General features: G+C 48.5%; 2 protein-coding genes and 1 long non-coding RNA gene across 9 annotated transcripts in view; 1 reads left to right on the top strand and 2 right to left on the bottom strand.

The window, feature by feature from the left end:
- LOC111852096 (protein FAM13A-like) overlaps nucleotides 1-21,545 on the bottom strand; it is a 28,027-nt gene extending 6,482 nt beyond the window's left edge. For 3 of the 5 annotated variants that reach the window (XM_072697800.1, XM_072697802.1, XM_072697801.1), the window contains exon 1: nucleotides 47-566. In XM_072697800.1, coding sequence (XP_072553901.1) covers nucleotides 47-377 — 331 coding nt within the window. In that variant the 5' untranslated portion in view covers nucleotides 378-566. Of the gene's footprint in view, nucleotides 1-46; nucleotides 567-13,940; nucleotides 14,026-14,216; nucleotides 14,241-21,117 lie in introns of those variants that run through there. The other 2 variants (XM_072697803.1, XM_072697804.1) reach the window with 2 other exon arrangements.
- LOC140577683 (uncharacterized) lies at nucleotides 447-21,900 on the top strand. The gene is made up of 2 exons (XR_011981834.1): nucleotides 447-523; nucleotides 21,051-21,900. It is a non-coding gene; the product is annotated as an uncharacterized lncRNA (long non-coding RNA).
- Nucleotides 21,678-27,971, bottom strand: LOC111852127 (G protein-regulated inducer of neurite outgrowth 3-like). 3 transcript variants are annotated; one of them, XM_023827686.2, is made up of 3 exons: nucleotides 27,918-27,971; nucleotides 26,980-27,135; nucleotides 21,678-24,946 (listed from the first exon to the last, which is right to left on the bottom strand). In XM_023827686.2, exon 3 carries the CDS (start codon nucleotides 24,791-24,793, stop codon nucleotides 22,556-22,558), a length of 2,238 nt encoding a protein of 745 aa, XP_023683454.2. In that variant the 5' UTR covers nucleotides 24,794-24,946; nucleotides 26,980-27,135; nucleotides 27,918-27,971; the 3' UTR covers nucleotides 21,678-22,555. The 3 variants fall into 3 exon arrangements, with proteins under 3 accessions (XP_023683454.2, XP_023683455.2, XP_023683456.2); XM_023827687.2 differs by lacking the exon at nucleotides 27,918-27,971 and adding an exon at nucleotides 26,248-26,329 and having other exon boundaries at nucleotides 26,980-27,461; XM_023827688.2 differs by lacking the exon at nucleotides 27,918-27,971 and having other exon boundaries at nucleotides 21,678-24,917; nucleotides 26,980-27,461.

Raw genomic sequence — 27,971 nt, 5'->3', positions numbered from 1 at the left:
TTCAATGAGAGACGCAATGAGTAATGCAGTGAGAAAGGTGAGGTACCTCCCCGGGGGCTATCCTCACCCAGCATGGCTGCCTGCCCCCCCCCGCCGATGCTGAGGCTCCCCTCTGCTCCCTCGGCCTGGAGAGCCCCCTGCCCCTCCTGGATCTTCATCACCGGGGCCAGGACTCGGGACAGTGAGAGGCTGCAAGAGGCAGGACGCTCCATGCCTTTAAGCTGCTGGTCCCTCCTATCTGCTGATTGGCCAGCTGGGGTGACCAAAGTCTCGCCTAGCCAACCAGCAAGCAAGCCTGCACCCCTCCGTATGAGTACAGCAGAATCCCTGTGGCGACTGACCCCGGAACAGCAGGATCCGAAATAATGGCTCTCCATCTGATTTCAAGGACAAAGCAGGAAGAGAAGCCAGACGCACTCTCTCTCGCTCTATGTCCCTGTAGCTCTCTCTCTCTCTCTCTCTCTCTCTCTCTCTTTCACCGTGCAAGACAGTCCAGAGGCACCGGTGACCCGTTTCAATGGCGGTAAGTTTCCTCTGTGCAGACTGTGAGACACACTGCCACTGTGGCGCAGACAAGCCAGCTGTGGGGCGGGGGGGTGGGGGGTTGGGGTGCAGTTGTTTATTTCCTGTTCACAATACACCATGGGGCATGGCTATTTATGGAATGTTCCTCAACCATCGTAATGGAACCGACAATCGCGTAAGAGAAAGAAACGTCTGTGGCCTTTCAGGGAGACGTGAGGGACCGTGAGCCGTAAATGGGGGGCATGCTGGGGGGGGGGAGGCAGGTGGGGGGGGGCGTCGGGGAGGCATTGGGGGATGGAGGCAGGCGGGGGGGTGTACCGGACAGCCTGATGAGCTTGAGGGAGTTTTAAAAGGCTTTATTTTGCTTTAAGTGAGAGCCTGTGCTATAGCAGCCTGTGCTCCATGCTGTGCTCCAGGCTGTGCTTTCCTCCTGAATGCAGATGCAGACCTTTCCTGTATCTCCTACGCCCTCCGGCACAAACTCCGGGCAACATTACACTCGCTAATGACGGCTCCGAGCGGCTGCTCAGAATCCCACGGGCTCTGCGGGCAAAATCCCGGTAATGACACCCAGACTGTGTGAGCCTCATCCAGCGCGCAGAGTATCTCAGCCGAAGATAAATGGCGACGAGCGATTCACTTACGACGATGTCATACTGCAGACTGGAAAATGACGGCAGCCTAAACTGATACAATTATTAATTCATTCACTACAGGAATCAGGCCATTTGCCAAACACATCCACAGATGACATAATTACAACAAGAGAGACAATTATTTTTGGTTAATCAGTGTGCTGTTCTTAGTTAATCATCAACAGGAAGTTAAATATGAGAGAGAGACTGACAGACGAAGAGAGTGGGTCTGTGCAAATCCATGGAAAGCCAGAAAGACTCTTTGTAGATCCTGAGGTCGAAAAGCAGAAAAGGGCGGGTAACAAACACCATAAACATGAATTACGGTAAAATGAAACCGGACATACAATCCACCCTGGGTGGGACCATAGCTACAATGTTACAGCAGTTATGCCTCAGCGAATAATATGAGCTCATTACATCGCCCCGTAATGCGTAGGCTGATTCACGTCGCTGATTTATGTTACTGAATGGCCCTGCGCTGGGTAACCGCCTGGGGGGGCGTGCATGCATGGCTGGAGTTGAATGCAGCAGTATACGTTAACATTGCTGCCTGGCCTCGGTGTCTGAACACCACAGGGGTACGTGTTGCTGAATGCTGTCCAAGAGGAATGACGTGCTGTCAGGGAGGGGGCCTGTCTGCCGGCCGGCTCACACGTCACATCCACACCCATCAGCCCTTTGTAACATTATACTTACAGCATAATGACAGGTTCATAAAATGTAATGCAATTTCAGTTATGATATATGAAACACAGCCCACGGCTGCCGGATGATTAATTGCCCTCTTGGATAATTTCTGGGGGGTTCGCGCCAATCCTGGAGGTGCTACTGTAACCTTGTACCTCCAGGATGGGGGTTTGAAATCCCCCCCCCCCCCACCCACAATGTGTGTGTGCGTCTGTGAGTCATGTAAATATCACATTGTGGGGAGAGTCCCATACATACAGTCAGGAAAATTGTTTGAATTTCTTGGATGCAAGATCTATAAAAGCAGGGGCCTCTGAGCAATTAATTTCACTGCTATTCCCAATCCCTTTGTGGTCATTCAGTATTGTCAACACTGAGTGCTGTATTCTCAGATTCATATAGCAAAAGGCCAACAACCAAGAACACAGAGAGATTGTCCAGCACTGAGGTGCTCATCTAGGGGACTCCCTCTCTCCTCACCTGAGGGACTCCCTCACATCTCACCTGGGAGACTCCCTCTCTGCTCACCTGGGGGGACTCCCTCTCTCCTCACCTGAGGGACTCCCTCTCTGCTCACCTGGGGCACTCCCTCTCTCCTCACCTGAGAGACTCCCTCTCATCTCACCTGGAAGACTCCCTCTCTGCTCACCTGGGGGGACTCCCTCTCTGCTCACCTGGGGGACTCCCTCTCTGCTCACCTGGGGGACTCCCTCTCTCCTCACCTGAGGGACTCCCTCTCAGCTCACCTGGGGCACTCCCTCTCTCCTCACCTGAGGGACTCCCTCTCAGCTCACCTGGGGGACTCCCTCTCTGTTCACCTGGGAGACTCCCTCTCAGCTCACCTGGGGGACTCCCTCTCTGCTCACCTGGGGGACTCCCTCTCTCCTCACCTGAGGGACTCCCTCTCAGCTCACCTGGGGCACTCCCTCTCTCCTCACCTGAGGGACTCCCTCTCAGCTCACCTGGGGGACTCCCTCTCTGCTGACCTGGTGACTCTGTCTCTGCTTACCTGGGGGGACTCCCTCTCTTACCTGGGGAACTCCCTCTCTCCACACCTGGGGGACTTCCTCTCTGCTCACATGGGGACTCCCTCTCTCCACACCTGGGGGACTTCCTCTCTGCTCACCTGGGGCACTCCCTCTCTGCTCACCTGGGGACTCCCTCTCTGCTCACCTGGGGACTCCTTCTCTGGTACACTAACTCTGCAATTGGCATTAGGACTTCCAGACTCATGTTATTCTGCCATCTTAAATAATTTCAGCAATCAGGCTTGTGATCCAGATCTGTGCCTGGATAACCACTGTGACTAGACCCTGTAGGTCAGTCCCCCACACTGAGATACACCCCTACAAATCCAACACAGACATGGTGCAGGTGCAGTGCGACCCCATCCAGCCTCTCTCTTTGGGATCTGCCCTGTTACCTGACATCTTGATTTACTCTAGGTCAAGCTGTCCTCGCTCCCTCTGTGTCCTGCTACTGTCTGCTGTGCCTTTTCATAGCCATGAAATTTGACCCTAGGTTTGTGCATTAAAGAAACACAGACATAATGAATTTCAGCCACCAGGACACAGCAAACACAGGAGCTGAAGAAGCTGCATTCCTGGTTCTGTTCGAACCCTTGGTGCAAATCCATTTTGGCAGGAGGTCTGAAGCCATGGGCCGGGGGGGTACCCAACCAGATCCCTTTATCAAAGAGTGGGAGACCCATCCTCACCCTAGAGGGAGGACTAATGATACTCACAATAATCTACCCCAGGAGCAACGATGTTCATCTAAATCTGCCCCAAGAATATTGGCATTCACACTTATCTGCCCCAGGAGAAATGACACACGACTTAATCTGCCCCAAAAGTAATGATACTCATGTTAATCTGCCCCAGGAGTAATAGCACTGGTCCAAGAAGCTCTCAACCACCCCTCACCAAACTTACTCATGCGTGGTATTTGGTTTTCTCATCTTTTCTAAGAATAGATTTGAGTTTATTTTAGAGACACTATTGCACAGCTATCGGTGTAGCCTTTGTGCAGCTTTCTAACTGAGTTTGAAGGCTGTTTTTTTCTGGGTTATGAAAAGGGCCGCTGTCTGGGAAATAACAGCATGACATCTTCCTATGTATTTGCTAAACAGAGCACTCTGACCCGCGTCTGTCCCACTGCTGGCCGGCATCTAATTGTTCCCATAATGTTTCGGTTTCGGCAGATAAGCAGCACAAGACTGCCAGCACGTGACCATGGTTAAAAATAAAGTGCAATTCAGTAAACCCACTGTGGGTGGCGCTGTGCTTGGTTACTAAACTGCCAACATGACGTTAAAGCACCAGGCAACGTTATATTTACCACAGCCCAGGCTTCTCGCGTGAGACGGGTCCCTGCCGCTTTGTGAACACGCTGAACGATGTAAGTGACGGTGCTTATTAAGACAGGCTGACAAACGCGACTGGAAGGGTTAATAAAACAACGCGGTGAGCACAGACCGCAGGACTGACTGCGTGAGACTGCACCCCAAATGGAGGAAGCACAGACCGCAGGACTGACTGCGTGAGACTGCACCCCAAACGGAGGAAGCACAGACCGCAGGACTGACTGCGTGAGACTGCACTCCAAACGGAGGAAGCAGAGGCCGCTTTAGGTATTGGCCAGTCTTTTCAGGGATATCTGGCGTCAGTTTCTGCAGGCGCTGTAAAATCACTCCAATAATGAAGATTCAAAGCACAAAGATAAGGCACGAGGTTAAGAAAAGCAGGTGGACTGATTACCGAGCCGAATATCTGAAAGAAAGGCACAACACCGGGATGACATTTCATCCCCACAATGCAATACATACGTACCCCCGCCCCCCCCAGCCCAAACTGAAGGTATGAGGTTACAGCACTTCTTTAATAAAAAAACAACCCGCCTTGTTAAAATACTCTGCTGTACCCTGAGGGCTGGCCGGGGGATGGCAGGTTCTCCCTCTTTTATGACATACAGCACAAAGAAAACACAGAATAAATGAAGTGCTGCGGGAGCCAGGGACAGTGTAAGACAAAGCTGGACAGCACCAGTACTCCCAGTCCAAACAGATACAGGTGCAAACATTAGAATCTTCAGTCAGCACCAGTACTCCCAGTCCAAACAGAGATAGGTGAAAACATTAGTATCTCCAGTCAGCACCAGTACTCCCAGTCCAAATAGAGACAGGTGAAAACACGAGTATCCCCAGTCAGCACCAGTACTCCCAGTCCAAACTGAGACAGGTGCAAACATGAGTATCCCCAGTCAGCACCAGTACTCCCAGTCCAAACAGAGACAGGTGGAAACATGAGTATCTCCAGTCAGCACCAGTACTCCTAGTCCAAACTGAGACAGGTGCAAACATGAGTATCCCCAGTCAGCACCAGTACTCCCAGTCCAAACAGAGACAGGTGCAAACATTAGTATATCCAGTCAGCACCAGTACTCCCAGTCCAAACAGAGACAGGTGAAAACATGAGTATCCCCAGTCAGCACCAGTACTCCCAGTCCAAACAGAGACAGGTGCAAAGATTAGTATCTCCAGTCAGCACCAGTACTCCCAGTCCAAACAGAGACAGGTGAAAACACGAGTATCCCCAGTCAGCACCAGTACTCCCAGTCCAAACTGAGACAGGTGCAAACATGAGTATCCCCAGTCAGCACCAGTACTCCCAGTCCAAACAGAGACAGGTGCAAACATGACTATCCCCAGTCAGCACCAGTACTCCCAGTTCAAACAGAGACAGGTGCAAACATGAGTATCCCCAGTCCGCACCCGAACTTCCCAAGGTTATATCCGACTTCCCCGTTCAGTAAAGTTTGCACCCAAACCACTTTAACTCCGGAATGAAATACTGACAAAAAACGGGTTGTCAAGCATCAACAAATCAATGTGAAATACATTTTAAAATGTTGTCTTTTCTGTACATTAGAATGTATCCTGTTTAATTTTAATATTTTCTGAGCAAAAAATAATAGACATCACGTTTTTACCTCGATTTACTGAAGACACCAAGTAAAACATCATTCAGTGAACAGTATATATACAAAAAAAATCACAGATGCTTATAATAATTATATTAAATATTAAAATACTGCATTTAGGGATCACAATGCAACCTCTAAATACTAATTAATTGTAATTTTAAGTCTTTATACCTTTCCAATGGCCTCCCAATCACTAAGCTTTACCCATCTGTCAGCAAGCAGTTTTTGTAAGGAAGTGAAATTTATTTAAAATAGAATTACAGTTATTCTGATCACATCTTATTTTATATATCGCAATAAGTACAGGTTAGTACCAGTGCATTGTTTCATTTCTACATAAATATGTGTTACTCCAAAAGCCCATGGTTTGTTACTCTGAATGACGTTTTTTCAAAAAGGCAGAGTGATTTGGTGTTGTCATGGTTCCCGTTGCAGTGTTTTAGTATTAGATGGAGTCCTTAAATTAATGGACTGTATATAAGTCCCCCGGTTATTTCAATGCTTAAGAAAAACAACAAGATAATGTCCGAGGAAAACTAATATACACCTTTACTTGTTATTTTATTTATTTAAAGGTGTAATGGTGAAATTAAAGTGAGAACCATTACAGTGAATGACGATTTAGCAGTTTGGAACAATATTTCACCTATATTTTGACATTTTATGTTCCTAAAAGTTACCTGAAACATCATACCTTACTTTTTTATTGTATTTGCTATTTAACCACATAAAAATAGCAGGTATATCCACAGTAGTGATATTCAGCATGTCACGTGAATGAGCATTTTTGCCTGCATAGGACTGAGCAGGACTGAGCAGGATGTTTGGCAGACAGAGTGGTGCTGAGGACAGTGGTGATCCTCAGGGTAACCATGCCAACGCAGGTCCCGGCTATGGACATCTCCATCCTTAGAGCATGGATTCCTGAGCTCCCCAAAGTCACCAAGGGGTCAATGAGGTAACACTCATCTGCCTGCCTTTTAATAATCATGAAATAAGACGTCTGTGTGCTTGATCTCTGTCTGTGATGGCTCTTATAAATGCTGTTACGGAGAAAAGCCATGTCGTGAAACAACAGAAGTATTGGGGAGCCAGCACTCATTTTTAATCAGTTGGTTTCATCTATCTAATAGGTACAGATCAGCCTATAAGTCAGACCACCGAAGCCTGTGAAGGCTGAGATACAGTGAGTGAGTAAAAGCATTTCAGTTGCAAGGAGGATGATGGGGATCAAGTCTTTGGGGGGGGGGGGGGGGGGTTGTCTGCCATGATAAAATGTGCTGAGCTGGAGGGGCATTCAATTTCCGGGTGAAATTATACAGAACAATTTAAGGGTGGCTTTCGGAATTTTTTCCCCATGGGGGGGGGGGGCGCATCCATGTGCTTCCCATTACAGCTCGAACACTGGTAATAAACGACCACAAACATAACATGTTGCAATGATACGATGTACAGTTATTTCTGTTGAGATGTGTGGGGCATTACGGTCTTTACAGGAATATTTCACCGGGATCGTGACTCTTCTGGAAGCCAGATGAGATTGTGGCTGCATCACGGAAATGGGGTGGTGCAGCGTGGGGGCGGCCCAGGGATAATCACCTCCGGCATTCTGTCGCGGGGGCTGGTGCTTCACTAATGGTGCTTTTCCACTGGCATACAGGAACCGAGCTGTTACAGCACAGAGGTGTGCATCCCTCCCCTTCCTGTAACCGCTTATCCTGTTCAGGGTTGTGAGGGGCCCAGAGGCAGGGAACAACTCAGGATGGGGTGCCGGCCGATTGCAGGGCACACTCACATACTGGTCACTCACACACCGGTCACTCACACACCGGTCACTCACACACACACACACACACACCAGTCACTCACACACACACACCAGTCACTCACACACACACACACACACACACACCAGTCACTCACACACACACATCACTCACACACCAGTCACTCACACACACACACACACACACATACACACACCAGTCACACACACACACCAGTCACTCACACACACACATACGCACACCGGTCAGCCACACATATGGGCAATTTGGCAACTCCAATTAACCTCAACATTTTTTTTGACTGTGGGGGGAAACTGGAGAACCCAGAGGAAACCCCACTACGACATGAGGATTTAAGGGGATTTTACGACTTGTCGGATTTAAGGTACCACAGTGTAAATGGACTCGATATTCATTCACTTACATTTTGCCCAGACTACCTTAATTCTGACAACTTACCCCGATAAGCCAGTAACCCCGCTTCGTAGTACAGGCCACTGGTATTTACTGGGCCAGGCCACGGCCACCCCAGGTCATCCCTAGATCTGCCCCTGATTACAGACAGAGAGATAGCGATAGAGAGATAGCGATAGAGAGATAGCGATAGAAAGATCAAAAGCTGTGCCATTTGACGTTTGCTTGTTTACTGGCTGTTGAGGGCCTATTAATAGTTAATAGAAAATACAGCGTGTTATATTATTATGTTCTAGCCATTGCGAGCAGCCATGCGGGTGCTTTCTCGCATATCCCATCGCTCACTAAACCCGCCACAGTCACCATTCTGCCGGTCAGCTACCGCGACCATTTCGAGGTAATGACGGATGTACTGTAGTTAGACACTTTGGGTCCCCCAGTAGATTTTGCTGAGCGGGGGGGAGGGGCAGATTAATAAGCAGGCTTGCCTACGCTGCCAAATGGGGGCCCAAGAGTGATCAGAAGCCCCTATCGGTCATTCACTTTTTTTCATTATGTTTGCGAATTGGTGATGAAATGAAGCGGAAGGCTATTTTTTTGGCGCTCTTTTTATGACATGTCCGGAATGCGTTTGCGCAGTCTGTGTCCAACATGAAATCGATTTTACAAGCCTGATCAATGTACCTGCCAGGAAAACATTCTAGTAGTAAGCACTTGTTTTATATTCTTTTGGAAGTTGCTCCTCTTTGTACAGTTATCCATGGAGTGCTGATTGTGGATGCAGTTGACATGCACTGGATCAGAATGTAATGTTTTAAGGTTACCGCTGTTGAGATTCTTTATTCAATGAGGTCTCTGTTACGATCTTTCTGGTTGCTGCATATGACCGATGTGACAGTGTAAACGTGCCAGTTTGTTGTTCTTCTGATGTGATTGCTCTCATTCGATACAGTGTCACTTTCTCCTTGACTTTGTAGAAGCTATTTTATAGTTATTACTACTTAATAGTTTTATAGTAAAATTGTTACATTGTTTTGGGGAGTGGGGGGAATAGAGAAGCCTCCAGAAAATACTGCCTGGGAGCCGCTGAACTCATTAACCTGCCAGTGGTTGGTTATACATTAAAAATAAAGAAAATGTGCTTAGATATGTCGACATCTTATTATTAATGGTGTAATACGGTACGTTAATTTGTAAATTGTACACATAATGTGCTCATGCAGTATTACCTATAGAGGGCACCCTAGTCACATTCCTCAAGTTGTCACATGCTACATATTGTTCTGTTATATTGCCCGGTTCGTTCTTTGGTCTCTCAGCCCCTCATACCCGTAGTAGTGGCCCTTTCCCAGGGATGAATTCTACACCAAAACAGGTCATGACCAGCTATCGCCTTCTTCGATTTCATGCATTGGGGAATTAACCCTTTTTCTTAAAATAAAAAATCAATTTAAATGATTTTTACAGTGGCCCTGGATTTCGACCTCAGAGGCAGATTAGGGGATCCCTCAAGCCCGGGCTATCTGACAGACTTGAGGGCGGGGATACTGAGGGGAGGGGGCCAGGCTGGGCTTATTAACCCGGGCTATGACAGGCTTGGGGGGGGGGGTTACTGAGGGGAGGTGGGCGGGCTGGTCTTATTCCCCCAGACTATGACAGGCTTTGGGGCGGGGTTACTGAGGGGAGGGGGGCAGGCTGGTCTTATTTCCCCAGGCTATGACAGGCTTGGGGGCGGGGTTACTGAGGGGAGGTGGGCGGGCTGGTCTTATTTCCCCAGGCTATGACAGGCTTGGGGGCGGGGTTACTGAGGGGAGGTGGGCGGGCTGGTCTTATTTCCCCGGGCTATCTGCTGATCCTCACCAGCAATGCTAATGAAAGGCTGTCAGTCAGCCCGGCTGGCCCTTAGTCACCCTGCTAAATTAAAGAGTGCTGCCAGAAAATCCTGTCAGGTTCAGCATCAGCTTCTTCCGATCAGGACACTAAATACCCTGATGGCCACTTTACCACCTACCTGTTCCCGAGGATTAATTATTCATGTCATTATTCTTATTATTCCTACTACTACTACTACTAGTATCACTACTCACTACACCCTGGTCCTGGGGGGACGTTATTTTATGCCACTTTATACAACAATGAGCATCAGTGAAATTGTTCAATAGAATGGCTTTTATTTCCTCTGCTCAGTGCAGTTTTTGTGGATGGGAAGGCCTGCAAGCCACCGGCAAGTGCAGACAGTGAAAGGGCCTGACGTAGTGATGTTCTGACTGGACACAAAGAAACCGACTTATGTACTTGACCCAGATGGAATTATGAAATACTCACTTAGCTGAGAATAGCATGAGAGAGGGATGAATAGGACCAAACAGTCATAGTCCAAAGAAAGTGTGTCATCGCAAGAGTGAACAAATATATTATGGGACTGACTAAAGATCGGCATTCTATTCGGAAGCGTGGTTCCATCCTCAGAGACGCCCTCCTAAAACAGTGTGAAACGCAGTTCTATTGTCACAGACGCCTCCCTAGTGCTGATGTGTCTCCCTCCTCAAACTGTGTGAAACGCAGTTCCACTGTCACAGACGCCTCCCTAGTGCTCATGTGTCTCCCTCCTCAAACTGTGTGAAACGCAGTTCCACTGTCACAGACGCCTCCCTAATGCACGCCAGCCAGACGTGAGATCTTCAGCCTTTCCGTGCAAAGTTCGAGCATTCTGTCCTGTTATTTCCCTGCCTGTCTGCCTCTCTGCCTGCCTGTTCCCTTGACCTCTGTTCTGCCTCTCCCGACCTTCGATTATAGCCTAGCCCTCTCACTGCCTATGTCGATCACCTGACCACCTGCCTGTCCCCAGATTCCGAGCCCTGCCTGTTCCCCCTGTATCCCGAAGCTGATCACGTGACTGCTGCCCATTTCATTGACCTCTATTTTTTGGACTTACGTCTCTGTCCTGTTGCTCTCTCTCTCTCACTATGTTTATGGAGAAGATAATAAGTCTTTTTCCTGGACTAATCCGCTATAGCGTCCTCCTTATTTTTCCGCTACCCCCGCTGTGACAGAAGATCTTGCCATTGGGATGGACCCTGCGAATCAGCCGGACCTTCAGCGCCTCACTGAAGCCCTGGGTAAGCAGGGTACTCTGCTGGGACGGTATGAGTCTGCGCTCGCGGCGATCGGACATTCACTGGAATCTTTTAATGTCGACCTGACGGACCTAGCGACTCAGGTACAGCATGTCCTTTCCAATCATTAAAAAATTAAGGACAAATTAACCTCCAGAGAAATGCCGAGGACCATGGAGGAATTAGTTGACCTCGCTCTTCGTGTGGACAACCACTTCCATCAGCACCACAGGGAACGTCACAGACGGCTTGATGTCCCAGGTGTGAGCTCTTCTGAGCCCTTCACCGAAGCTATGCAAGTGGACCAAACCCGTTTATCCCTTGCAGAACGACAACGGCAACAGACTGCCAATGCCTGTCTGTACTGTGGGCAGATGGGATATTATACTGCGTTCCAAATTATTATGCAAAAAGTGTTCAGGAGTGATAAGGTAAGAATTTTTTTGTTTGTCAGTTGAACTCATGGATGGTGATGTGTGTCGGGGCTCTTTATATCACTGAAAGCAATTGCAGACACCTGTGCTAATTAGTTTGGCAGGTGTGTCCAATTAAAGGCAAAACTACTTAAGAAGGCTGTCCCACATTATTAAGCAGCCTACATTTTCAACCAAAATGGGAAAGAAAAAGGACCAGTCTGCTGCTGAGAAGCAACAAATTGTTGAGTGTTTAGGTAAAGGCATGACAACAATCAACATTGCCGAGACACTTCATCGAGATCATCGCACAATCACGAAGTATGTAGCTGATTCAGAGCACACACGTGTGCGTGCTGATAAGGGAAAATCGAGGACTCTTTCCAACAGGCAATTACATCGGGTTAAAAGAGCAGCTGCAAAAATGCCTCGTCTTAGCAGCAGACAAGTTTTTGAAGCTGCTGATGCCTCCAACGTGCCCCGAACAACAAGATGCAGGGTCCTCCAGAGGTTTGCAGCTGTGCATAAGCCATCCTTTCGACCTCCCCTATCCACTGCACACAAGCAGAAACGGCTCCAGTGGGCCAAACAATACATGAAGACTGACTTCAAAACTGTTTTGTTCACCGATGAGTGCCGTGCAATAGTGATGCGCGGGTCGTCTCGTAACCCGCGGGTCGGGTTGGGGCGGGTAAAGAAATTGTTACTTTATTTGCGGGGCGGGTTGGGGCGGGTCATTAAGAACAGAATAAAATAAAAAATCCATGTATGTTGCGTGCAATTCCCTATAGCCTATTAAATATTTGGGAATATCTATTTTCATATTTTATTAAGTTCTTTGATAAGGTTACGTCACGTGACAAGTCACGAAAGCGCCAAGCAGTAGTGATGCGCGGGTCGTCTCGTAACCCGCGGACCCCGCGAGTCGGGTTGGGGCGGGTAAAGAAATTGTCACTTTATTTGCGGGGCGGGCTGGGGCAGGCCAAATAATTTCATAAAAGCGGGACCCGCGGGTTGGAAAAATACCCGACCCGCGCATCACTACCGTGCAACCCTCGATGGTCCAGATGGATGGAGTGGTGGATGGGTGGTTGATGGCCACCCCATGAAAACAAGGCTACGGTGCCAACAAGGAGGAGGTGGAGAAATGTTTTGGGCTGGAATCATGGGGAGAGAGATTGTCGGCCCCTTTAGGATCGCTGACAGGGTAAAAATGACATCCATAAAGTATGTGGAGTTTCTCAAAGCGCACTTCCTGCCATGGTTCAAAAAGAAGAACCGTGCATTCCGCATCAAGATCATTTTCATGCATGATAATGCACCGTCTCATGCTGCAAAGAACACATCTGCATCTCTGGCTGCTATGGGCTTAAAAGGGGACAAACTTATGGTGTGGCCCCCATCCTCCCCTGACCTCAACCCTATTGAGAACCTCTGGAGCATCATCAAAAGGAGTGTCTATGATGGCGGGAGGCAGTTCACATCTAAGCAACAGCTCTGGGAGGCTATTCTGTCCTCATGCAAAACAATTGAAGCAGATACCATCCAAAACCTGACAAATTCAATGGATGGGAGAGTTCAGAAGCTCCTTTCGAACAAGGGGTCCTGTGTGCAAATGTAACATCACCTATAATAAAGTTTTGACTTGAATACTGTTTGATTTCAGTTACCTTTCAGTTTGTAATAACCTGCTAATGCTTATAATTTCACAAATGACCATTTTTTGTTCTTTATAAAAATGAAAAGTTTGGAAACTCTGTTGTGCATAATAATTTGGAACATGCATTTGAGTGCATTTTGAGTGTTTTATTTTTTTAAAATATACTGTTATCATTGAGCAGTTTGTTCAAAAACCTTTCAATTGTACTCTAATAGTTGATGACTGGAAAATTACAATGACTGCAATTCATATAGGTAAATTGGAAAATCTGAGAAAAATATGATTTGCATAATAATTTGGAACGCAGTATATATTGCTAAATGCCCAATAAAAGGACGCACCCACCACTAACACCACCACTGGTGGGTGTAGCTGCAATATTTCCCTCCTCAGTTCAATGCACCTTTTTACTGGTGCTGCTCTCCTATGGAGAGGTCCAGCAGCCCTTAGCTGCCATGGTTGACTCAGGAGGAGATGACAATTTTATTGACACCGTGCTGGTCCACCAGTGGAGACTGCCTACCACGCCTGTACAGACGCAGCTGGTCGCCCATGCACTGGATGGACGTTGAATGGCCGCCATCACCCGTGCTACACTTCCGGTGAGTCTCGCTATTGGGGGTAATCATGTGGAGGAACTGTTTTTGTATGTAATTGATTCTTCTCAAGCATCCATAGTGTTAGGCCACGCTTGGTTGGTTAAGCATAATCCTCACCTCGACTGGAAGAAGGGGTCCATTATGGGCTGGAGTCCTTTTTGCCATGCGCAGTGTCTCCACATAGCTCTCCCTTCATTGGTCCCTGAAGAGAAGGAGAAGTTTCCTGACCTGTCTTCGGTTCCTGCAGACTACCTGGACCTGAAACAGGTATTCAGTAAGGCCCGGGCATTCTCTCTACCTCCTCATCAACCTTCTGACTGTGCTACCGATCTGTTACCGGGCACCTCGCCCCCTAGAGGCCACCCTCTGGGCATTATGAGTATTTGGTTATACCTTTTGGGTTAACCAGTGCTCCGGCAGTGTTCCAAGGGCTGATTAATGACATCCTTCGGGACATGTTGAACAAATTTCCCAGTCTGAACAGAATCACGTCATACACATTTGTGAGGTCCTCCAATGCTTATTAGTCAATAAGCTATTCGTCAAGGTGGAGAAGTGTGAGTTTCACTGGCAGTTGATCTCCTTCCTTGGGTTAATTCTCAGGGAGGGTTCGATTAGGATGGATCTGGAAAAAATCCGAGCAGTTGCAGAGTGGCCTCGGCCTCGCAAGCAGAAGGAGGTACAACGTTTTTTGGGGTTCAGACCAATTCTGCTGGAGAGTCGCTTCATTAGGGCAGTATCCTGGGGGGTCAAGAAGGCCGGTTGTCCACCTAACCAGGTGTTTGTCCCAGACTTCTTGTGTTCCTCGGTTCTCGAATGGGGGCATGACTCACTATTAGCTTGCCATCCCGGCGTGCATCGCACCGAAGCACTTCTTGGACAGCGCTTCTTGTGGTCTACCATGCTGCAGGACATCCGTGGTTACGTCACGGCCTGCCCAGTGTGTGCACATAATAGAAATCCCTCCCATCCTCCAGCAGGCCTATTGCAGCCTCTTGCTGTTCCCCGACATCCCTGGTCTCATATCTCTTTGGATTTTGTGACAGGCCTTCCCCCGTCCAGAGGATTCACAGGGGTATTGGACCACTTCTCTAAGGCCATGCATTTTGTTCCTGTTCCCAAGCTGCCTTCGGCTAAGGAGACGGCTCAGTTATTAGTGGACCACGTCTTCAGGCTGCATGGTTTACCATCTCACATTGTCTCTGACAGTGGTCCACAATTTGTTTCCAGGTTCTAGAGGGAATTCTGTAGTCTGATTGGTGCCACCGCAAGTCTGTCCTCTGGATTTCACCCACAGTCAAATAGACAGATGCAAGCACAGGTAAAACTACCTGCTCAGCATTTCTGCCTGACGCACCTCCGACTGTGCCACTTGGCTGGTTGCAGAGTCGTCAGCTGGGAGCCACCCTTCACAGATGTTTCGCTCCTTTAATCCCGGAACATCTCAGGGTGGTGGAGCAGCGAAAGGGACATCTCCCTAACGCTCCTAGGATCCCTCTCTCCCCCACGCCTTGTCCTTCCTTCGCAGCCAGAGCCAGAAGCTCCCTTGCTCTGCCTCATGAGCTAGATCTTGCATTGCTCTCCTCTGCCTGTGGCCTTTGAGACCAAAGGTTTTCAGGAGCCGCTGCATGGATGTTCCCACAAAGCCCCTACACCCGACTTCCACCGGGAATGTAAGAGCCCTCCAGCCGGCTTGAGAGCATGCAGCAGCCAGGTCTGCATACCTCTCTTTCTTCCTCTCATAGGCAGCCTCCTTCTCCTCCTCCCATGGGACGGTCAGCTCCACCAGAATGACTACTTTGGCGGGTGCTGACCAGAGCACTATGTCAGGGCGAAGGGGTGAACTGGTGACCTCGGCCGGAAATTTCAGCTGGCGACCTAGATCAGCTGCCAGCCGCCACTCTACCCCCAGGGACAAGAGGGTGACCCCTGCATTGGTGCTGCACTGTGCTACTCCCCCTTGCCTAACGAACTGGATCCATCCCTGGGATGATGGGATGCTGGCACGGATTACCTCCAGCCTCCGTGTCTCCAGCACCTCAGCCAGCTTGCACAGGACTTTGTCCATCGGGTGGTGGTCGTGAGGGGAGGGCTACTGTCATGGATCGCCCTGGGGAAGCCTCTACGACATCACGCGGGGCGTCCCTGCCACGCCCCCGGGGTTTCCCTAGGAGGGAGTCGAGCAGTGGCCGGCAGCTTCCTCTACACAGGTCCCGGGAACCGGCAGGACCGGTTACCGTATGCCCTCCCCGAACGGCTGATGCCCATCGGGGTAATATGAGAGCCTTCTTATTCGCGTCTGGAACGCCAGCCATATGCGAGATCTTCAGCCTTTCCTTGCGAAGTTCAAGCATTCTGTCCCGTTATTTCCCTGCCTGTCTGCGCCTCTGCTTGCCTGTTTCTCTTTGTGATGTGGCATTCATTGACAAAGCATTCTCACTACTACTGTGCATTCACTTCTCTGCAAGCAGTAACACACTCTCCTTAATATTTTTCACTTCTAGTTCATACATAGTCACATCCATCCATCCATCCATTCATCTTTCAACTGCTAATTCAGTATAGGGTCGTGGGGTGTTTCTGGATCCTGCAGGGTTCATTTCCAGCCATTTTCCTCCAGTCATTTCCCTTAAAGTCATTTCACTTACAGCGATTTCCCTTATAACCTTTTTCTTCCAGCTGTTTCACTTCCAGCTATTTCCCTTCTAACCATTTCATTTCCAACAATTTCATTTCCAGTCATTCCCCCTCTAATTGTTTCACTTCCGCTCATTTCCTTTACAGCCATTTCCATTCCAGCCACTTCCTTTCCAGCCATTTCCCTTACAGCAATTTCTCTTCCAGCCATTTTCATCCAGCCATTTTCTTTCAGCCCCCAGAAACAAATTTCTGGGGGGGAGTTGAAAGCTTACTACATGACTATGTGCACACTATGCATATGAAAAATTTAACTGAAGAGAACTCTTATAAAGGCCATAATAAATACCCCAGTACCAAAAGTTTTCATTTGTAAATTTCAGTCAAGAGCACGCTTTTGCTCTTTATATACTTGTTTAGATAAATCGTGGCACAAAACCTTAAAACCTTGGAACTATAATATTTTATTTTTGGCACTGTCTCTGATATGTACTTTTAGATGTTCAGGTGATGCCCCAAATAAATGGGAGCAAACCTTAAACAAACAAGAAGCGTCTAAAGTGTGTTGAAGCATGTCAGGGGTTGTGATTCCATTTCATGCATTTGAGACTATTGGTGTGTTATTAATTCAATCTTTATTAATCTGGAATGCAATTAAAATGTGAAGTGCCTTCAGATGGATTTGAGTACAGTGAAATACAGCTAGCGTCGTGAGCTAATGGCCTACGTTTTTGCTCTGAGGCAGTCGGTATTGTACTTTGCAAAATTCATTTTCTCTCAGCCTGAATACATTTTAAAAACATGAGTAGCTCTTCTCTTGTAGGGCAGCGTATCAGCTGGTTATGCCTTCAGGGGGGTTTGTGGGACTCTAGAGTAGTAAGATACTGATGAAATGATCTGAGGGCTGTGCTCTCAGTTATACAAACTGTAACGGCGCCCCTGTCGGGCCTGTAAAGGTGGTGCTGCAGTCGTCTCTGGCTCTCAGTAAAGCTCTTTGTCCTTCACTTTCAGGAGTCCTTTGGTTATTTAAAGAAGCATGTTTGCTTCATTTTGAATGAGATGGACGCCGGCACAGCTGCTCCTCCGGCCTTCATTTCCAAGCAGTGGAGGAATGCAGTGGGGTTTTAAACACACTGCACACTGTGCTACCCAGAGCGATGCACAGCCAGTGGCCGCTGTCTTAGGGACACCTAGCTAGTACTGGGTATGATCCCCGTTTCTCTTCAGAACCTCTGCTAAATTGTGTGTTTGGTGAAGCCCTTCTGCACGCCACTGCTTTACTGAGCTGTTATTTCCGTCCTCATGTCCTTCCTGTTCGCTTTAATGATTCTGCCCATTGTCCTCTGTCCTCTTTCATTTACAGTGTGTTTTTGGGCCCCACCAATGCCTTTGACTGGGTGTTTCTCTTCTTCAGACCATTCTCTGTAAACATGACATCCCAGGAAAACAGCTGTTTATGGGATGCCAGAACCAGCATCTGGCACCAACAACTACACCAGAATTGCTTAGATCTCATGCTCTGGCGCGGGTCCTCCTGACTCTTTGTTCGCTCCTACAACAGTAAAAGTGAATCAGATTCTGCACATGAAGGTGAACACTGATGCTATTTAACATAAAGATTAATGCCATTGATCAAAAATGTATATTTCTAAGGAGTAGCAGCTGCCTTCCCCAACACACTCTGCTTTTCAAAGACCACCACTCTCCACTCCTCTCTGTCCATCACCCACCTCCCCTCTCCCCTTTCCTCTCCTCCCCTTCCCTCTCTGCTCCCCTCCTCTGTTCCTTTCCCTTCCCTCTCCTCTGTTCTCCTCCCCTCTCCACCCCATTCTCCTGTCTCCTCACCTCCTCCTCTACCCTTTTCTCTTCTGTTCTCCTCCCCTCCTCTCCCATCCTCTCTTTTTCTCCCTGCTCCTCTCTTCCTCTCCCATTCCCTCCCAAACAGTCCCCTCTTCTCCTCCCCCTTCTTTTTTCCTCCCTCCCTTCTCCTCCCTGGTCCTCTCATCTCCTTTCCTTATCTCCCCCCTCCACTCTTCTCTTCACCTCCCCTGTCATCTCTTCGCCTTCCCTCTCGTCTCCTTTACTCCCCTCCCCTCCTCCATGGTTGGATACTACTCCTCTCATATTTCTCCTGGGAACCTTTTGACTTTTAGGCACTTGATCTGTCAGCCTTGATAAATTTGTATTGCAAAGTGGAGGCCAGTGTCCTTGATGTTCCTCCATGCAGCACCAGTGAAACACTGCATGAAAAGAGCTCCAACGGGTGTACTGCAAAACGAGTGTACAGCAAAACGGGTGTACTGCAAAACGGGTGCACTGCAAAATGGGTGTACTGCAAAACGGGTGTACTGCAAAACGAGTGTACTGCTAAACAAGAGTACTTCTTTCCTGCTCCTGGAACAGCTGACTATCAAATGGCATCTATTTCATCTGCCTTGAGAGTTCACCTCAGTCATCACTATGGTAGTCCACATCCCACCTCATGTGGACACTGGAACTCCTTGATGTGCTCAGTGCCACTCAAAACAAACACCCGGACACAGCACTCACTGTGGCAGTGGACTTTAATAAGGCAAACCTAAGGCAAGCTATGCTGAACCTTTATCAGCACGTCACACATCCAACCAGGGGATGCAACACACTGGATCACTGTTACACCCTGTACAAGCTGGGCTACAAAGCTGTTTTGCATTCAGTGTTTTGGAGATCAGACCACAATGCAACTTTCCTTATCCTGGTATATAAACAAAAGTCTGTTAGGGAAGCCCCAGTGATGAGGGAGGTGAAGCGCTGATCTGGCCAATCAGGAGCCACACTACAGGACGTAGACTGGGACATGTTCGAGTTTGCGTAAGTAACTGCTAGCTTTGTTAGCATGCTGGCTGACAAGGTTATCCCCACGTTTGCAATAAAAACTTTTGCCACTCAGAAACCATCCACAAGGCAGTGAACACCCGTGCCGTGGCTTATAGCGCAGGTCTCAGCACCGGTTTCATATGGAGTACAGCATGCTGTTAAAGATGCAAACCGTCAGTACCGGGAATCGCATTTCCCACAGAGTGGAAGTTAAGGAGGGTGCAGGAGGTACCTTAAGGACCACACAGAGACTCCCAAAGGCAGCAAGAATCCCCCGAAAGCCAACGGAGTCCAAGTCCTCCTGCAGAAGCGTCTCAAAATCCTCAGCCTCCTTCAGCAGAAAAGCAAGGGGCATGGCAGGACCAGAACCTGCAGTTTAAGGAGGCTGCGACCATGACAACCAGCACGGAGTGGGGTCCGCCCCCCAAGTGGAAATGCCAGGATGACGAGGTGCAGACCACAGCTGATGTCTGCAGCAGGTCCACAGCCACAAGCTCGCTTCTCTTCCCGGCTTCTGTGTGTCAACACTCCTACTGACCGGAGTAAGAGGACATTGAAATCCTCACTGTCAGCCGTACTGCCTTTCCCGACACATTCTATTCTTCTAAGCCTGCCACTCTCCGCTCCTCTCTGCCCCTCACCCACCCCTCCTCTCCCCTCTCAGCTCCTCCCCTTTCCTCTCCTCCCCTGCCCTCTCTGTTCCCCTCCTCTCTTCTCCTCCCCTCTCCTCTGTTCTCCCCACACGTCGTGAGTGACATCTACTGTGAGTGAAAATGCATGCCGTGGATGAAAACAGACCTCATGACAGCATGTCTATGGAAACGCACACGCTGTCATACTTCGCCTGGCCTGCTGTCCCCGCACGCCTCTCAAGCACAAAGTAGGGTACGTGTTCCAGAAGGTTCCAGAGAGACATCAGCCCCATCCTTGAGGAGAAACGGCATGCAGCAGAGCCCCCAACAGCAAGTTATCCATGTTCAACCCCGATATTTGGCGATCATAGTGAGCTTAGCTTTTGATGCTGGAAACAGAGAAATGCTCCCCAGTGTGAAGTCAGCACGTTCATGGTCATTACTGATGCTTGGCTTTGCTCAGGAGACAGTTCAGTTAATAATTAAGAGGAGCACAATTAGGACAGTCAGATGTTGGACAGGCTGCTTGAGAGCTCTCTGTAGCCTGCGTCACCCTGATTACAAATGGCCTAATATTCTCCAGCTCTCTGCAAGAGTCATTCAGCTTTGTCACTAATCACAGTTTGCACTCATTGCCAGGACACTGTCACCTCACAACAATCATGGGGTGCTTCCATGTTATAAACGGCTTCACCTGCACGTTTGTCATACAGTACATTTCAGTAGCCTCTCATGTGCCCAGTAAACACAGAACTTTTTACACTGCAGTCCTGGAGACCATTTATTGTCATGCTTAAATGACAAATTGATTGGGGTGGCATTTGGCTTGGTGGATAAGCACCGGAAAGTTGCTGGTTCTAATCCCAGAGACAGCAGAGTGGTGTCACCACTGGGTCCCTGAGAAAGACCCTAAACCTACAATTGCTCTGTCCCCGCTTTCTCAAATATGTATGCTGCTTTATATAAAATTGCCTGCTGAATAAATGTATATGATTAACAAGCAGAAAATGGGTTGGTTAGGTACAGTTACATAGGCATCCCGCCTGCGATTCCCTGAGCACCACAGTGATCCCACACATTCTCTCTTCTCCGTGTCTTTTAGCAGACCTGACTGGTGTAACGCTGGGTCTCCGGCTGTGTTCCTGGGGCCTAGAGACCCCTTTACTCACCCCCTGGAATGAGGCCATCTTCCTCATCCTGGCCCTGGCTCTGAACGTCCTCTTCCTCAGAGGGAAGCTGCTGAGATCATTGTGTGGACTGATGCGTGTGTGGACCATCTGTGCACCAGCATCAACCAGGAAGCGGGCCCGCTCCCTCCACCATCCCCCGCTTCCTCGTCCTCTCTGCCGCCCCCCCCTCTGCTTTCACCTTCTCCTCATCCAGGCAATACCGGCCTTGGCGTGCGCCATGTGTCCCAGCCAGACTATTTCCGCTCCTGGGGGCGAGTGTCATTTGCCCAGGGGGCAGTGTGACAGGGGTCACAGGGACCCTCCTTTTGAGGCCGAGCGGACGGCACCAGTGCAGCGCTGATCCTGCAGTCTGCATGTAGATGTTCTGACTGATCTAGTCACATGACCACGCCGAGTGTCTTTTTTCAGAAAGGCGAATGTATTTTTAATATCTATACAGAGAGAGTCACGCATTGAGCTGCATGGGAGAAGCCAGCTTGGCTGGATTGTGTCTTTTTTCCATCTTACTGCCTTTTCACATAAAAAAATCAAGGAGGGCATAAAATTACCACTGCATTTATTAGGGTCACTGACAGTACATGGAATATTGTTCTTGCGAAAGTTTAACAATAAGCCAGCATTCTGATTGTCACTAGTGGAAGCACTACAGACCAGAGCTTATCACTGCAGAAAAACATTTTAAGGCTATAACTTTCTTGTGTACGAACAAATGATTACTTGTGTTCCGCATTATTCCAGAAACTAAAGACCTTCTTTCAAGTATATACTTTAAACTACAGTCAAAAAATACAGGAACCATGTCAGACAGCTTTCAGTGTAGGTGCCTAGAGCCTGGATGTCAGAGATGCACACAAATCCACCAAATATCAAATATAAACCATTCATGAAAACTGTATGCAGAAAAGGGATGTTTACCAGACAGTGACAAGAAATCAGCACTAATGTAACGGCTCAGTTCAGCTAACCTGTGGGAACAACACTGTAAACGGCTGGTAAATAAACGTGAACTCTGACGGAGGGTTTAGCAGGAACCGAAGCCCCCGGAATCAATGCTGCATGGAGTCCAGCTGCCCGCGTTTTCAGAAGATCTGAGGGCACTGCCAACAGTGTGTGGTACTGCCCTGGCCAAGGAACATGGAAGCACATATGCACGCGCACGCACACGTGCACGCGCACGCACAAGCATGCAGAACACTCGTCTTATTGCAGTTTAAATACTGTTTAAACTCTTGCATATCGTAAACTGACCACAACACAGATTTTAACCCACGGCGGTTTCATTTTCTAGCCTCGACTGACGATGTGGTTTTGGTGGGGGGCTGCTGAGGTGTGTGATTCGTCCATAGCGGGGGAGTGAAGTGGGCAGGGCCGTCACCTGTGACACAGTAAGGAGGCGGGGCAGCCACGAGGCCGGCCTTCAGTCCAGAGCCGCCGAAGAGCGCGGGCGACCACAGCAGGCAGGGCGGCGGACACTTTCCAGCATGACCCGGAAGACATTGCGTGACTTCCTCCCGCCCCTCTTGCCCTGCGAGCTCTCCGAGCAGATGGACTTCCGGATCGCCCTCACCTTCCTCTCCTGCTCCCTGATCTTGGACTGCAGGTGGCTCTGAATGGCGAATCCCAGGGACTCCGGGTCCAGAGAGGCCCCGTACACCTCCCACGTCATGCCCTGCTCGTCCCACACCACATCCTGCACGGGCTCACACTCGCTCTGCTTCCGAGCTGAGCTCCCCTGTTCCCCCTGCTCCTCCTCCTCCAGACTCCTGGGGGGGTGGTTTAACGCTCCCGGCTTGCTCAGTGCCGTCTCCTGGTCGTGGTCCAGCCCGAAAGCCCTGTCATGGGGATCTGCCCCATGCTCTGTATTCTTAGTGTTTTTTGACACCACGGTCTGGTCATTTTCCAGAACAAATTGTAATTTTGTTTTTTTTGACCCGCTTCCTTCCTTCCTGTCTCGCGGGACAGGTGGCTCCTGGGGTGGTAAACACACAGGAGCAGAACCTCCTCGTAAATTCGCCACGTGGTTCCCGTTGCTGTGCTCTGACGTGGGCTGACGAGGTGGTGGAGTCGTTGGCGGTGAGTCCTTCCCACAGACCCCGATTTCAGGAACCCTGTTAGGCTGTATATTTATCTGATAGACTGGCTGTAAAGGTGCAAAGCCAGAGCGGAGGGGCGGCCTTCCTGTGTCTGTTCCCGACTCCATTCCACAGTTCGGTCCGGAAGTTGCTGTATAGAACGTGCTGACCTGCGCGCTCTGGCTCTGCCCTGGCTCCAGTCGCACCTTCTCCAGCATCTGGTTTATTCTCTGGTGGTCAGGAAGATGTGTAGGGTCAACGTGAACCTGACACCGGGCAAACATCTGGGGGTCCGTCGTACTGACGCGTCCACTCCTGCTGGAAAGATCTTCACCGCACGCTGCCTGGAACGTCCCACAGTTCAGTGGACTGAGGACAGCGAGGATCTCCGCGTCCTCTTCCTCCAGTCGACAGGAGTGTTGACACACAGGAGCCGGGAAGAGAAGCGGGCTTGTGGCTGTGGACCTGCTGCAGACATCAGCTGTGGTCTGCACCTCTGCGTCCTGGCATTTGCTCTTGGGGGGCGGACCCCACTCTGTGTTGGTTGTCATGGTTGCGGCGTCCTTAAACTGCAGGTTCTGGTCTTGCAATGCCCCTTGCTTTTTTGCTGAGGGAGGCTGAGGATTTTGAGACGCTTCTGCAGGAGGATTCGGACTCTGTTGGCTTTCATGTGTGGTGCCCCTCCTGTGTGACTCATGTGAGGGACTCTTGCTGTCTTTGGGAGTCTCTGTGTGGTCCTCAGGTGAAGGCATTACCTCAGTGCTGGTGCTGGCTTGCTCCATTTGGAGTGGCCAGTTTACTCTGCCTCCCGTCGCTCCTGTCCTCTCTCCACCCTGCTCTATCCTTGATCTCCATCCTTCACGCTGATGTTCTCCTGAGGAGCTTTCAGCTGCCTCCCTTGTTCGGCTCTCTGTGCAGATCTGTGCTTGATGTGCGTTCTGAACAGGCTCAGTCGGGCCATCGCTGCTCGCAGGATCAGCCTGGCCTGGCCTGCCGCCAGCAGCCTCAGCTCTCTTACCTTGGGTCGTCTTTGATTTAGAGGCCAATTGCGTCAGTTTGGGTTCCATTTCTGGCAGCCAGACCGGGACCACCGTGTCCTTGTGTGGGAGTTGACCCAGGGAAGTATCAGTCTCTGGCTTCGCTGTTTGTGACTTCATGAGCACCTTCTCAAAGGGCTGCTCCTTCCCACTGCCACTGGGATTCCATGCAGCCTTTGACAGTATAACCAGTGGCATGACCTCTCGTCCTGTAAACACGGAAGAGTCGCCCTCGTCCACGCAGCCCCGTGGACCTGCACCCTCGACGCTCTCGCCCTGATAGCTCCCATCTCCCTTCACCTTCCCCTGTCCTGCCTTGATGCCGTCTCTGTGCTCTGTTTCATTAGCCAAAGATGCTACGTGGGACCCGTTCCATGCCACCCCCACACAGTGGCCACTGTCGGACTGTGACGTCAGTATCCTCCTCGCCTCCTGCTCCTCCTCCCGGTGGCTCCTAGACTCTGCGCTGCTTGGGGAGCTTAAAGCAGAAAGCTGGCCATCCATCTGAATATGCAGGTTGCTCTTTGCCTCAGATACAGCATCCATTTTGCACTCCGGTGAAAAGAGGGAAGAGACGGGCACGCAGCCGGCGCAGACGGGCACGCAGCCGGCGCAGACGGGCACGCAGCCGGCTGGCCTCAGATCACCATCCACAGTCAGAGGGGGTTTCCTGAGGCAGGAATAACAGCACCATCAGCTCTGAAGGAAATAAAGAGGCACAGTAGTGTGTTACAGACACACAGAGCATTTCCCTTAGGTGATACAATGGATACTCACACAAATCATACTGCTCATAATGCACCTTTTAAAAGAAGAACATAACAGCCAATCTAAAATATGTCAGTGTCAGAGTGAAAATGCGTTTCTGAAGTGAGAGCACAACGAAATTGGGTTTATGAGTTGATGTAACTATTGCTTTTGTCTTACGAAACATTCACACTGTCTGCATACTTTGGAGGCAGGACAAGCCGAACTAGCTTTGGTTCTGCTAAAACACCGGGATCTAAGCCGTAATTGCTGGCTTGGGAGTCCAGGATACCTTCTGGGTGAAACTCCAGGCACAAACCTTAATCAGCACACATTCAGGTGTTTCATCGCTGAATATTTTCGCAGCGTAGGTTTCCTCATCAGAAGTTTACTGACCCTCAAGGATGTTACCCTGAGGCAAGTGGGACCTCAGCACCTTGTTTACGTGCAGCTGACTCAGCAAACGGCATTTTAATGGCACCAGATTCGGCCTTAAACGGAAGCGGCAGCTTTCACCCTGGGATTACTGGCTCCTCCTTGACCCACTTAAATCTGAATAAATTATATTTAAAAAATAGGCCTAGCAGAACATTTACTGAACATCAGTGAGAAAAGCTGGTTCACGTTGCATTCTAAGTAAGACACAAATATTTTTTATGTAGGAATTTTTATGTAGGAATTCCATGCAGGGTTCATGGTGCCTTAAATAAGACATTAACTTTTAATATAATGGTGTAGTTGGCGGCTGATGACTGGGCCGACCCAGGTCTCTGTCCAGAAGCTTGGCAGCTAAGGGTCTTCATGCTTTTCCAGTGAAGGTCTCCAACTCACATGCCCACAGAAAACACTTCTGGATGTATGAATGGGGGCCATTTTGTAATAACTGAACAAACGCAGAAACATATTCATAAACCATACTGTCTGAGCACAGAGCTGAAAGAATCCCTGCAGACTCTTATCACCTTGTTCGATAAATGTCTCCGCTTCTTCTTCTTTAATTTATCCAGTTCTTGGGGATGATAATAACATCAGACTCAGTGCTCCCTCTCTAACATGCCACAGTGAACCGCCATTATCTTAAAGGTGCTGACAGATGTATCACTCTCCAAAGTTAACTTGTATTTACTATAACGTGATAATTTTATAGCAGATGCACTAATTGAGTACAAAATTACCTGAATGTTCAAGGGGTCATTCCTACAAGTACAAGCATCCAAACGCGATAATACTGTCTCGGTCATTCATTTACGCACGTTTCGTGTTCCTCAGTCCTCACATGGTTTTCAAAGCAAAGTCCGCTCTGTGGTAATACGTACTTAAGCTTTGAGACTTGCACTTTGAGATAAAAAAAAACACATATTTAAAAAACGGTACATGTCAAAAGCATACAGATTACGGTCAAACGGCCACAAACGTGTTTCCCAAAGTAAAATTGTTTCTATGGATCTAAACCATCTTTTCACACTAAAGCTAAACACAATGTATACACTCTTGCATGATTTAGCAGGAATATTGATTAATACGTTTAATTTTGCCGCATCTTAATATCTTTATTACATATTGAAGAAATTCACCATGAATTTAATCCACTGAATTAATGTAATTTTGGATTACAGGAAATATAACATAAAAATATTGTGCAATTCAGAAAATGTTTATACAAATATATTATATCTTAATTTCATTATAAAGCTTATGTCATCAAAATGAAGCCTTCAGGAATAACCCTCCGATTTGTTAACCACTCATCAAAATAACACTTTTATGTTACCTGCAGTCGGTGCGATGCGCATATATTCAAATAAATGTCAACGCCAAATTCAGCAGCACCTTTTCACGGGAAATGGGCTGCGTATTCAAGAACCCAAAAATAATGAATACAGACTATCCGATCGTGATGAACTGAAAGGTAACGTTTGACCTTGCGTAGGAATCAGTGACCATTATTCCGTTATATATAAATAGATGGATAGGAAAAAGCATACCTTTAACCTTCATCTCCAGTCGTCCAACGTTTGCTCGTTCGGGTGGAGGCTGGATGGAGATCCGTACAAACGCGTGAAGTGGGACCACGCCTTCGGATCAAGCTCCTCAAAGAGGGCAGATGCTCATTATCTCACCGATCGGAGCTGCGATCCCTCCTGAAACGCAAAGCCGGCACCTGGCGTATTTAACACGTTTCCCATAAATCTCAGCTTCAGCTTCATCGTGCAAACATTGCTGGGTCGCTGCTCTTCAGTGCTCGCCTTCGCCGATACCTATGGGACTTTCCTCTTTCCGTTACGATGACTACGTCTTATCGGAGCGGAATAAATAAATATACCGCAAGCTTTAAGGTTGCGGTAGATTTTCAGGTTTTCTGTTATATTAATAATTCATAAACACAACGTCTCCGGATTTTTACGGCAGTTGACCTTGCTGTTTGTTATTTATTACATATAATGACGCATGTTGATGCTTTTAGTTCTCTGTGATACTGGAGTAATGCCTATCTTGGTCTTATATTAATGTCCCTGGATATACAGCTTACTGAACCTTTACGCATTCATCTCGCGTTCACGATAACGAACTTGGGAGCACATATACCACTCTGATTTTGGATTTAAAAAAGATAATAAAACATAATGTATCTGTTTTGTGTACTTTAACGCTTTAGGTAGGCTATTATATTTAAGTGGATAGCATGAAATACATAGGCCTATTTATATGAATTAATAATATATAAAAACCGTATTTTGTTTAAAAATGTAATATAAACATCAGTTGCATGTGGATTCTTGGCACGGAACATTGTCTACCCCTAGAGGACATGTTCACAAATACAGTGTGTGTATTTGTGTGTGTGTATTTAACGCAGAAGTAGATCTATACATATCAAAAATCAAATAGGTCTATACAGATCAAAAACATCTCAACGCTTTACCTTGTGCTGGATGATTTGCTGAAATTGTAGTCATGTTTTCTGCTGCAACTGCAT

This window comes from Paramormyrops kingsleyae, chromosome 12, assembly GCF_048594095.1.
Source record: "Paramormyrops kingsleyae isolate MSU_618 chromosome 12, PKINGS_0.4, whole genome shotgun sequence".
NCBI classification, from domain to species: domain Eukaryota; kingdom Metazoa; phylum Chordata; class Actinopteri; order Osteoglossiformes; family Mormyridae; genus Paramormyrops; species Paramormyrops kingsleyae.
This window is presented reverse-complemented; position numbering and strand designations above follow the sequence as displayed.